Below are 13,363 nucleotides of genomic sequence, written 5' to 3'. Positions count from 1 at the left end.
GAAACTCTAGGAAATGAGGAAGGAGGTTCTTTTTAAGAGCGTTTCCTTGCTGCTGGAGCTCTGGCTAATGAAGAAGTACTAAGAGTTTCCTTCCTCAGTGTTTCAGAGAAGGTAAAAAGGTTGAGCTCCAACAAGACATCTCATTATGAACACCAGTCTAATAAAGCTAAAAGACATCACTCCCGGCCAAATAAACTGCTACTCCAGCTTTCACTGAAAATATCCTTCATTCCGCTTCAAGTGGTGAGTGAAAGCCTAAGAGGGTGCAGACACACATACGCCCTGCTTCCTTCTAGAAGCCGCTGCTGAAAACTGTGTGCAGCATTCCTACTGCAAGACACTCGACCTTCTACCGATGTGTTACTGTTTGCAAATACGATGCACACCAAACATTAAAAGGAAACAGCAATTAATGCGCCTCTTTGGGAAGATTAAATATACCTGTAGTCTAGTAAGGCTGAATACAAACTGTTGAGGAATTCCTATAAAACTATAAAATGATGGATTCTAACAGTTTTTTCACCATATTTCCTACCACCTGTGTTATAGTTCTCAATACCAGAACTAGGTGGAAATTATTTTTTTGGACATGAGTACAACGTAAATACACTGGCTCTGACCCTGCATGTTCTCACCAGGTTGGCGGGGAAGAAGACAGTATTTTTAATGCATCACTTCACTCTGATTCAAAGGTTTCTACAAAATATTGTGACGAGATTATTTTAAATTAACTAACATTTCGAATACATTTCAGTGAAATGCTATGATATCATGTCTATTTTTTAATTTAAAAATATCAAGTGAACAAATTTTTAAAAATCCCTGACACCTGTACACTGGCGTGTACATATTCTTTCAATTTACTATGACAGGAAAATCTTACCGGAATTCAGTTTCTTAAGAAAGGGAATTTATTCTGTCACCGAGTAAGTGGGGAGGACTTGAGCACATTTGCAGGACAGAGTTGAGTTTTCTAAACACTACGCACAACCAGAAATCCAGAAGGAGAGGTATAAACAGTAATGTCAGAGTTCAATAAAAGAAAAATTTGAACAAGATAAATACATCTGGATCATCGGCTCTTTTTTTCAAGTCAACTCTAAGAAGGAAAACTGTGCTTACTTCAGACTGCAGAATTAATTGCTTTCTATTTAAATTCAAATAGCAATATTTCAAATGCCCATAAAGTAACAGAAATATCAACCCCTCGACTTCTGAAAATTCATAAATACAGTAACTTAAAAACCTCTGCCTGAGGTGAGCCTTGTACCCGATTACCAGGGATACTCACATGTGCGGGTTTTGAACTCCTGCAGGATTGGGATTCAGAGTAAACCTTGCTGTAGATTTGAAAGGTGGATTTGCAAAATTCAACTTCAGTGCTTTGCGTTTACCTAAGAAATAACAAATAAAAAGTAAAAGTTTCAAGCACTATAAAACAGGTAGAATTCTGAGGGCATAAGAAATTCATACCAAAAGGCAGAAATTTTTCATTTAACATGTAGTTAACATTGTGAAAGGCGGCAAAGAATTTCTCAGAATTAAAAAAAAGTAAATAAAAATGATCTGAAGTTGTAACAAATCGCTGATTTTCTCCAACACAACAGAAATCAATGCTCAGCACTTTCAGAGTTGCTAATGCTTTTGCACGTAAAAATACCACTGTAAAAATCACTCACCTCAGCAGATCTATTGAAAACCACTAAAATAGTAACACCTTTCTAATGTTACATTTTAATTCCTTAATAAAAATAATTCCCCTTAAATGTAATACAAACAATTGCGTGAAGAAGATGAAGCATTCCGCAACCACAACAGGCTAAAAGCATCCTGGTACAGTCAACTTTAAGTTAGTAACACAGGTATGCCAAACAATCGTATCTGTGGGGCAACTGCTTTGGGGTGAGAAGGGGGAAGGTATCAATGTTTTATATTATACCAAAAAAAAAAATCCCTTATAGAAAAGCCATAAAGTTCAGAACAAATAAACAAAAATATAGAAAATATTATATATATTTATAAAATAATAGAGAGTTTTTCCACACTGTATAGCATTCCCCGGTAGCCTAGCGGTTAAGGATTCAACACTGTCACTGCTGTGGTGTGGGTTCAATCCCTGGCCTGGGAAATTCCACATGCTGTGGGCATGGCACAAATTAAAAAACTAAAAATTGTGTATACACTTAAAAGTTCAATTACCCCAAAATAATCATTGTCTATTGCAGACTATTTTTCAAACACAGACACAAATGTCATTTTTTCTCTACAATTGAAATCAGACCACAATACTGTTTCGTAACATGTTTTACTCACTGACCGTATATTTTTTTCTGGTTTTTTTTTTGAGAGTTCAGTTTTATTTGGGGTGAAATTAGGACCTAGGCCCCAGGAGACAGCATCTCAGGGAGCCCTGAGAAACCCCTCTGGGGAGGCGAGGCGGGGCGCTAGGCTGGGAAGCTAGGGCATGAGTTTTTGCAGCAAAGGGAAGGCAGCAGGAACAAAAGCTTTACAGATCACCGGGCTTCCAGAAGAAGATCTACAGAAACCCAGTTCTAGGTGAAGACGCAAAGGCCTGGCTTCCTGGACTCCCCCCTTTGATACGCACCTCGGCTGGGGGCCAGTCTTCTCGGCATCCTTGGCGGAGTTCCCGCAGGGCTCCCTGGCCCGCCCTTGGGAGTGGCTGTTCTCACGGGATGACCCGACATCTTTTTGTCACTTAACTACAGCCCAGGAGGCAGTATTTCGGATAAGTCTGACAGACGGTCCCAAAGAGGAAGGGGGGGAGTATGGAGAGAGAAGGTGGGGTGGGGGGGCTGCAGCCCGCACACATTTTACAGAAGTTTGCTGCTGGTCCCGGGACGGTCACTACTAGTCCCAGACATCCGTCATCACTGGCGGATTTTAGCGTTTTGCTAGATACCAGGAGATGCAAGCACTGGGCTCATAAAATCTTCTCCCCAAAACCTCTGACCATCCGAAGACCTGCCCTTCCAGCTTTCCCAGAGCACAGAGGGCCTCACTCCGGGTCTCCACCCCGAGCTCCCCTCAGGGGGTGCTGCCCATCAGCAGCTGCAGTGGCTCGTGTTTTACTCCATGGAGAGGCTGATGGCAGGTGCCAAACTTCAGTTCATAGTCATAAATTCGACCATTGTTTGGGAGGCATTTCATGACCATTTTGTCCCATGGTGCTAGGAATGCTCTTTCCCAGGTATGGCAAAGATTTTGTTGGTAGGCCAGTCAATGTGCTTTCACTGGACGAGGCCTTATTAACAGCAGCTGAAAGTCTCTGGACCACCTGTCTTACTGGTCTGTTATGGTCCAGGAAAATATTCCCTCTTGTTGCATCTCCATATTTTTTTCTATGTCAATGTCTTAGAAAATCATTTATGTAGGATTCTACTGTATGGAAACTCTGTGGGGGGTTTTTTTGTGTGTCTTTTTTTTTCCTTCCTTTTCCAGGGCCTCACCTGTGGCATATGGAAGTTCCTGGGCTAGGGGTCTAATCAGAGCTGCAGCTGCAGGCCTACACCACAGCTCACAGCAACGCCAGATCCTTAACCCACTGAGCGAGGCCAGGGGTCAAAACCACAACCTCATGGTTCCTAGTCGGATTCCTTTCCGCTGTGCTGCAAGAGGAACTCCTGCATGGAAACTCTGTAACAGAACTCAGGTTTTCAGGATGTTCTGGACATCTTGGTTTCATGTACATACTAAGGATACTTTTTCCAGCGCTCATTCTTCAGTTTATGATACATACATCTCCCTATTCAAACAACACCTCTGCAATCCAAACACCTTCCCGCCTCAGTGGATGCAGAAGATGACTTCAAGGACCCAACCTGCCCAGCCGGGTGCTGCCATGAGCTGTGGGGGTCTGAGCAGGCCACGCTAGTCCAAAAGGACTGCAGGACAAGAGCACAGAGCTCCCGTGTGGCTCCTGGATCAGCTTTCAGGGACAGGCCTTTCTGTAGGATCATGTCAGTTCCTAAGAAGCCCAATGTGGGAAGTGAGCAGAGTACAACATGAACTCTCCACATAAGCTGCCCTTTGGGGTACCAAATATTTATTTGAAAATAATTTTTATTTGACAGCAAGTAGAGGAAGGATATTCAAACTGTACATGCAAAAGGTGCTCTATAAAAAATGGCAGATTTGACTGCATTAAAAAAACAAACTCTGCATTTACCCTTAAAACTTTAAAAAATTAGCTTTTCACCATTGGGAATGATGTGCGCTGTGGGTTTGTCACATATGGCCTTTATCATGTTGAGGTAGGTTCCCTCTATGCCCACTTTCTGAAGGGTTTTTATCAGAAATGGGTGTTGGAGTTTGCCAAAGGCTTTTTCTGTGTCTATCGAGAGGCTCATAGGGCTTTGATTCTTCAGTTTGTTCATGTGGTGTATCACACTGATGGATTTGCGGATATTGAAGAACCCTTGCATCCCTGGGATAAATCCCACTTGATCACCATGTACAATCCTTTTAATGTATTGTTGGATGCGGTTTGCTAGTATTTTGTTGAGGATTTTTGCATCAATGTTCATCAGTGAACTTGGCCAGTAGTTTCCTTTTTTTGTGGTATCTTTGTCTGGTTTTGGTATCAGGGTGATGGTGGCCTCAGAGAATGCGTTTGGGAGTATCCCTTCCTCTGCAATTTTTTGGAATAGTTTCAGAAGGAGAGGTGTCAGCTCTTCTCTAAATGTTTGATAGAATTTGCCTGTGAAGCCATCTGGTCCTGGACTTTTGTTTGTTGGAAGTTTTTTCATCACAGTTTCAACTTCAGTTCTTGTGATGGGTCCATTCATCTTTTCTATTTCCTCTTGGTTTAGTCTTGGAAGATTGTACTTTTCTAAGAATTTGTCCATTTCTTCTAGGTTTTCCGCTGTATTGGCCTATAGTTGCATATAGTAGTCTCTCATGATCCTTTGCATTTCTGTGATGTCCGTTGTTACTTCTCCTTTTTCATTTCTAATTTTATTGATTTGAGTCCTCTCTATTTCTTGATAAGTCTGGCTACGGGTTTATCAATTTTGTTGATCTTTTCAAAGAACCAGCTTTTCGTTTCGTTGATCTTTTCTATGGTTTTCTTGTTTCTAGTTCATTGATTTCTGCTCTGATCTTTATGATTTCTTTCCTTCTACTAACTTTAGGTCTTGTCTGCTCTTCTCTCTTGAGCTGCTTTAGATGTAAAGTTAGCTTGTTTATTTGAGCTTTTTCTTGTCTCCTGAGGTGGGCTTGTATTGCTATAAACTTTCCCCTTAGAACAGCTTTTGCTGCATCCCATAGGTTTTGGAGTGTCGTATCTGAACTTCTTTCCAGAACAGATGCTGACTCACAGACACTGAAAAACTTATGGTCTCTGGAGGAGACAGTTTGGGGAGTAGGGGGATGTGCTTGGGTTGTGGGATGGAAATCCTGTGAAACTGGATTGTTATGATCATTGTACAACTACAGATGTGATAAATTCATTTGAGTAATAAAAAAAGAAAAAAGAATAAATAAATAAATAAGTAAAGTCTAGATATACTCAGTAGATTATATTATAAACTGAGTGAGACTATTTGCCCAACGGTAATCTGGTAAATTAATAATAAGTAAATAATAAATCACATTATTATTCATTTGGAAGCGTACACAGCTTTAATCCTATATAAAATTTCAAACAAAGTAAATTTACAAAATACTTATTGAGGTCATCAATAACAAAATAAAGATTATTTGCACTCTAATCTGGTCAATAAAATATTAATATCATTTTCATGTTTACCAAAAGTTATGAAAATTAAATTTTTTAATTAAAATTTATTTAAAAAAAAAAAAAAAAGGATCTGGCATCTCCGTGAGCTGTGGTGTAGGTCACAGACGCAGCTTGGATCCTGCCTTGCTGTGGCTCTGGTGTAGGCTGGAGGCTACAGCTCCAATTAGACCTCCAGCCTGGGAACCTCCATATGCCACAGGAGTGGCCCAAGAAAAGGCAAAAAGACAAAAATAAATAAATAAACAAATAAATATGAAACGGAGAAAGTGAAAGGGGAAAAGTGAGTTTGGGGTCGGATGAAACAAGAACAGTCAAGTTGATCATTGTTGAGGCCAGTTGAGTATTTTGTCTGTGCCTGGGTCTGTTTGAAATTTTCCACAATAAAAAGTGTTGTCGTTTACGAGTTCCCCTCATGGCGCAGTGGTTAACGAATCCGACTAGGAACCATGAGGTTGCGGGTTTGGTCCCTGCCCTTGCTCAGTGGGTTAACGATCAGGAGTTGCTGTGAGCTGTGGAGACGCGGCTCGGATCCCGCGTTGCTGTGGCTCTGGCGTAGGCTGGCGGCTACAGCTCCGATTAGACCCCTAGCCTGGGAACCTCCATATGCCGCGGGAGCGGCCCAAGAAATAGCAAAAAAAAAAAAAAAAAAGTTTGTCGTTTAAAAAAAAAAAAAAAAACTTTAAAAAATTAAATGAAAATTTTGGAAAATCCTTACAATGCAAAGTCAAAAGCTCTAAATGTATAAAGTCATCACACAGACACACACACAAATCGGCAAGGGCATGAATAATTAGGCAAATTGAGAAAAAAATTATGAAAGGCACACATAAAAACAAAAACAATTATGTAGTTCCCATCATGGTGCAGTGGTTAATGAATCCGACTAGGAACCATGAGTTTGCAGGTTCAATCCCTGGCCTTGCTCAGTGGGTTAAGGATCCCGAGTTGCCTGAGCTGTGGTGTAGGTCGCAGACGAGGCTGGGATCTTGCGTTGCTGCAGCTGTGGTGTAGGCCAGTGGCTATAGCTCCGATTCGACCCCTAGCCTGGGAACCTCCATATGCCGCGGGAGCGGCCCAAGAAATAGCAAAAAGACCAAAAAAAAAAAAAGAAAATAAATATTTCTATATAATACACACACACACACAGATTCCTTTTCAGCACTGCACTCACATTTAAACAAAAGCAAATTAGGGTCTTTAAAGGACATTTACTACATAAATGAACGAGCACTCAAGTAAGAGAATGTGAGATAACTTACAAAAATTAGATTTAAATACACTCTATACTTCAGAAACATGTGCAGCTCTCTTGAAAACTGCCCAAGTATATACATTCTGATCTTTCACTAACAAACTAAAGAACGCTATAAAAGTTCAAAGTCTCTATAAGCAGCGAACTTAAGCTCAAGTTACAAGGCCTGTTCTCTGTCGTGCTCCCAACTGACCAATGAGGAACTCATAAGGCAGCCTGGAGGAGAAAGAACAGCCCAGAAAACCAATCAAAGGGAAGGCTCCAGGAAAGGCACAAAGAGGCAGCTTTCACAATACTTTAGAGGCTGGTTCAGACTCTCTGGCCTCATGGGCCTTTCTGTTTGTTGTTCAGCATCTCTTCCTCTCCCGTTCACTTTCTCTAAGAACGAACCTCTATCAGCTCTGTTCTTCCTCAACTTTGTTTCTTTCTGAAGGGCCCCAGGAAACTAAAGGCAACCTGTCGTCATGTATTCAGGTATTTTTAATGACAAAACAACAAACAAAAATCTGATCAACATGGATTTTCTTCAGAAGCCTGTAACAACTTTTACAGGGACATAAGGAAATAAGCAATACTACAAGCGGCCAGTGGAGATTTTAGAAGCTAACAGGGGTTAAAATATATGTACAAGTACTTTAAAGTAATTATCAAGAAAAACTAGAAATCTGTGATTATAATTCCCCCTTCGGTAAGACTGTCACCAAATGATCAACACCTAACCAGTCAACAGAGATAAATACACCCTCCCTTTACCTACAGTGGAACAGAAACAAGGTGTGTCAAACACCTGAAATTACTCCCTTGGAAGAAGAATCTGTCCAAGCACATCCACACACACTTAGAATATCTTGTGCTCTATTCTGACTGCACAGTAACTCACAGACTCATAGAATATTGAAGGTGAAAGGAAGACATCTTTCAGATCGCTGTGGGTTATGTGCTATATGTTACAAAAACAGCCACAGAGCTCCTTGTGTCCACATCTCTTCCCAAGGTGACTTTGCTGCTCTTTTCATCAACAGGTGGCATGTATGTCCCTCCCTCTTGAATATGGGGAGGCCTTGGGGCTTACTTCGACCAAAAGACAGAGGAAGGGATGTTCTATGACTTCCAAGCTAAGCCTTTCAAGGCCTTGTAGTTTCTATTTTTTCCCTCTTGGAAAGCTACCGAGTCAAACCGTAAAGCAGTGGAGTCAAGCTTCCTCCGTGATGAAAGCCCACATGGGGCGAGAGGCCCAGAAGTCCCAGCGCCTGCAGACCAACTAGCTGATGCAAATGCAGATGTGTGAGCGAGCACGGGGAGACCAGGAGAACTACCAACCACCTAGCAAAGAGAAGCATGAAAAATTACAGAGCTGCTCTTTTAAGCCACAACTCAGGCGCCAAAGGAGCTCGGTAGGAATAGTGAAAGAGCAGTCAGAATCAGCCCCTCCTAGAACACCCACGGCCGCCACAGGGAATTCCCCAGGACCAAGCACAGGAGGAGGTGGGAACTTGAACCACAATGTACAAATCACTCCTATGCATGCTGGTGACTGACCTACAAGCACTCAGAGCATCCCCCCAGGGGTAGGGGGCAAGGACTGCCTTAAATGCTCATGTCACCCTTGGCTCTATTCTGAGTACCTCATTTTCAAAACAGAAAGACCATCTAGAATAGCTTCTTAAATTATCTGTAATCACTGGAGAAGAGGAAGACACAATTCCAACTATGCAACTTCATATTCAAACAATTTCAGAGATGGTAGATAAGAACTTGCTTTCATTCCCTTTTCTACCGAAATTACTACCGTGACAAGCATCCTAACTTAATTTCATGAGCTCGAGAGAATAAGAGAGAAAGGATGTTAGACTTAGAACAGGAGAAATGGGCAACTTTGTCCATTTCAGACTTGTAACATCAAGTATTAAAGGAGCTACCATCAGCTAATACTGTATTTCCCTCTCCACCTATATAGCCTTTAGTACATAGAATGAGCGATTTCCAAAAATTCCTAAAATCTCACTTAGAATTCGGAACCCTCACCAGTAAAATAAAACAGTCATCCATTCATGAGCTAAGTATTTTGGAAACTGGACTGCTGAGTTTGTTTAAGAAACCAAGAGCCCCGTTAGCACATGTGAACATTTTTCTATGTAAGATGGATTTGGGGGAAGGCCAATGTAATAGGTTACCTAGTCATAGGTGCACAAATATCATGATTATATACAAGCAAGTTTGCCAGGCAGTGTAGATAAAAAGACAGACAAGGTAGCTACCTACAAAGACTGTTTTGTTTGGCACCGCACCAAAATTAAAAAGGCATGCGGTACTAGAACGGTAAATAGAGAATAGGGAAGAAAAGCACTTTCGCTCAATGCTCCATGACCACCACTGAAATACTGATAAAGATGTAAAAAGGAGTATTTTTTGTGGTCTAGTAATTCACACACTTGCAAAACCAAGAGAAAAGCAGTCCCTTACCGGGCAGGACTGCTATAATAAAGACTAACATACCTTAAAAATGCAATGGCTGATTAACAGTAGCTCCAAAAAAAATAGTAACACGACTATGATGTTAATAGAAGTATTAAAACCTAATCAAGAAGTTAAGTAAATTATCAAATTCTCTAAAAAAGAAAGGAATTGGAAAAAGTTTGATACCTTTCAAACCAACAGAATATATGACAACAAGAAAGAAATTCAACCTGCTTGATAGATTGCTTTACACAACCATCCCACAAAAATCCCTATTCCTAGCCAAATCCCACATTCCCGGGCAAACTAGAAAAACCAATACGGAGTGGCAGAGCCAGTCACCCTCGTTTTGACACTCGGCTATACTCGTGGGCAAGGCACTTCACTTCTCGGCCTCCATCCTGTCCTTGCCAAATGGGACTAATCTCTCCTTTCTCAGGAGAGTGCTGGGAGGAGCCAAGGTGTTACCATGTATGACGTGTCGGCCATGTGGTTACTCATTTCCGCAGATGCGATTATCAATTACGTCCTGGTTTATGAGGGCGAGGTCTTGAACTTGGGTGGTGGATCACTCCCACCAATGCTTCCTTTCCTAGTTAACCATTTTCCTCATCAAATAACCTGGGGCCTCAGAGGCTCCGCTGCCAAAGAAAGCACTGGGATAATTCACTGTCAACTTCCCAAACTCTGCCATATAGACTCATAGTCCTTTCCTTGGGCAGAAAGGGTTTTGTTTAAAAAAAAAAAAAAAAATTGGAATATTAAGGGTTCAGTTATCCTTCTACCAGTTCCTAAAGGGGTACTTCGTTGACACAAAGGCATAACAACTTCTAGCAAAGTCTCGTGGATTCCAGATAAAGCCAAAAGAAGCACTTTACTTGCTGTAGGCTACATTTTCCTATGAAGCCCCTGTCTGGTTAACAAGTCTTCAGGGAGAGTGTGAAGGTTTGAAAGCCCCAACTTGCTCCCATGGTGATCATCCAACAAGGAACACAGAAATTTTTAACTAAGTTCCGTCATGGTAAAATGAGGAGTTTATCAGGTTTCATGGAATGAAGCTCACAATATGACCTAAAATCCTTCCAAGTCTAACAACAGCAACTCATATAATTGATTTTTCATTCTCCTATTCAGCTAACCATCAACTCTGACACTGATTACATGGGCCCACTATGATCACCAGTAATTTCACCTCAATTATGGACAATGTCATTATTATGTCTTTCTATAGGCAGCCACACCTGTGAGTTAGCAATTAATTAAAGTCAGCAGCCTGGCTTTTGATGGGACTCTGAGCCAGATGTCTGTTACCAGCAAATGTAATTCCTCAGGCTAACCTGCCCAAATCCCGACAAGTCCAAATCCCTCAAAAGTACCCAGAGAGCTAGCTAATTCAGGAAGACTGTCCCGGGGTTACCAACACTGCACACATGTCAAGGCTTTACTGAAGTAAACAGGACTTGAGATGCCTACACACACAGCCATGCAGACACAATCAGATTCCATGGAGCAGAGTCTTGGCTTTGCATCTCCAAACCCCCAAACTTTCCTGTGAGGTCCCCAGGTTCACTGAGGGACAAAGAGAAAATCCCTCTGTCTGAACCACACAGCCCCAGCTGAAGTCACTACTTTCTGAAAGGACAAACCCAAATGGGAGAGAAGAGAAAGGCCTTACTGATCAAGATGATGTCAAGTGTCTCAATTAGAAAATAAACAAAGAACACAAACAGGTACTTAACAAAAGAAAGAATACAAAGAGAACAGAAATAAACCATTAACATGAAAAACATTACTAAATTCCTTTGGTTATCCAAAAAATTAAAATTCAATTCTTGCCTTTAATACCACACCTAAATAAAAAGAATCCTAACAGCAGTGTTAACGGGAGTAGGAAAAGCAGGCAGTCCCTCCAGAACTTAGCCCAGCTCTACTTCCCACCTATTTGTGGTCAGCTGAGGGCCACCTTGCTCACCACATGCTAAGTTCCAAGAGTGCAGAAACTATTTCTCATTTGTCTCAATGCCTAAAATGATGCTTAACATTTCTTCCAGAAACAAATGAACAGAGACAAGTGAAGGAACAAACAAGTCACTCCTGTGAATATAACCTGTTCCACTTTCTAGAGGGCAATACCTAGCAAACATCTCAAAATGCCCTGTGGTCAAACCAGCTCCGTCCCTAAGAAGTCCTCCTTCAGCAAGCTAAAGACTAGGCGAAGAGAGCTATTCAAAGCAGAGAGAGGTACTTGTGCTGGATTAGGCACAAAAATTATGGCACTCCTGTAATTAGACTACTACACGACCACCAAGAAAACTCACCCTAGAAGACTACTGACACCAGAATGAACATTAACAGTAAGGGCTTTAAAAAAAAAAAAAAATCTGGCGATAAGTAAGGTGCCTAATAAACCGTCAGTTTAGTAAAGCACATGCGTGTGTGGTAATTTACAGGACGCACATAGGCCAGGCTCCAGAATACTGCCAGTGATTAATGCAAAGTGTTAGAATTATAGGTGATGTTTTCTCTTACTATTTTTGTTTCAGTTTTTTTACACTGAGCATTTGCTGTTTCTTTTTTTTTTAATGATTTTTATTTTTTCCATTATAGTTGGTTTACAGATCATTTACTTTTTCTGTTTTAATTATACTCTCCTTGCTACTCATACCAAAGCTTTCTAAAAGGACCAATCTGTTCTCTAAACCTAATCTTACGAAGGCCTAGAGCACAAGTCTAAAAATTCAAGTACACGTAGCCACTTTCGGACACCTGCTAACACAACTTGGACATTCCACACCCCTATCATCTTGTAATACTTCATAAGTGATGTTTTGGACATCTCCGAGGGTACATGCATCAGCTACATTTAACAATATTTTAATCTCCAACAAAACAGGACAAGCCATCCAACACAGTTTCCCCCGCCCTGCCGCCGTGTCATGCTCTACCGACGGTGCAAGCAGAGCCTCCATGGGAGTCTGAGAGCTGGAATTCAGCTACACGGCCACCCCTCGCAGCTTCCAAAGGGGTGGCGGCCGTTACTGTCAGCACACAGAAAATGTGATGATAATTCTCTGCGTCCTTCACGCGCCCGCAGCTGGCTCGGGGTCTCTTTTGTGCCCCCAGCCCTCACAGTCCCGGGGAGGACGGCCTAACCCGGCAGAGCCCTTCACAGCGCAGCTCGGCGGCCGCACACGGTGCGGGGAGCCCTAGTCAGGAGGGGCAATGCTTACGGCACCGCAAGTGGCGAGAGGAACCCGGCGCCCTGCCCAGGGGCTCGGACACTTTAAATCCACGCAACGCCCAAACGCAGCCAAATCCCCGGGGCATTTAAGTCCTTACGTTTACAGCTTGTGAAGCTATCAACCGGGCCCCCTGGAGACAAAGACACAAACGCTGTGCCAATCGCCTCCAACGAAACGTTCTACGTGCGCGAGCAGCGGGTCAGCGCCGCGGCTCCCTCCTCCGCAAGGTGCGCGCCTCCCAAAAAAGATTCCTCCATCCTGATGAACGCCTCCTCAGCTCCCCCAAGTTTTAAGTCACTGTCTCACCACGTACCAACAGCAAGCAAGAGGTGAGGATTTCTGGCAAACTAGCCACATAAAGGACTCTTACATTTCGGTAGCCATCTTTCTAGTGGCACCAGGCACATAACACGCAAACTTAGGAAAACTGTCAAGACAGGTCACAAGGCTTGTTCCGGTTTTCAGCCATTCCCCCAGGCCCTCGGAGCGGCTTCCAGCCAACCTCACCGCTGAGGCAGAGGCACAGATGACCAGATGTTCTCAGAACAGCTTGCTGGACCTCTAACGAAGATCCCAGGTGCCCACCGGTCTTACTCACATTTACGTTTCCTGCTTGGCAAACCAACAACGCCCTAGTGTCATCATTCACCTTCC

At 42.4% G+C, this 13,363-nt stretch overlaps 1 protein-coding gene across 1 annotated transcript in view; it reads right to left on the bottom strand.

The window, feature by feature from the left end:
• MAP2K4 (mitogen-activated protein kinase kinase 4) overlaps positions 1-13,363 on the bottom strand; it is a 114,189-nt gene that overhangs the window by 76,411 nt on the left and 24,415 nt on the right. Inside the window, exon 2 of the mRNA XM_021067890.1 lies at positions 1,292-1,394. Coding sequence (XP_020923549.1) covers positions 1,292-1,394 — 103 coding nt within the window. The remainder of the gene's footprint in view (positions 1-1,291; positions 1,395-13,363) is intronic.

Source organism: Sus scrofa, chromosome 12 (genome assembly GCF_000003025.6).
Source record: "Sus scrofa isolate TJ Tabasco breed Duroc chromosome 12, Sscrofa11.1, whole genome shotgun sequence".
In the NCBI taxonomy this organism is placed as follows: Eukaryota; Metazoa; Chordata; class Mammalia; order Artiodactyla; family Suidae; genus Sus; species Sus scrofa.
Note: the sequence above shows the minus strand (reverse complement) of the source record. Positions and strands in the feature narration are given on the sequence as shown.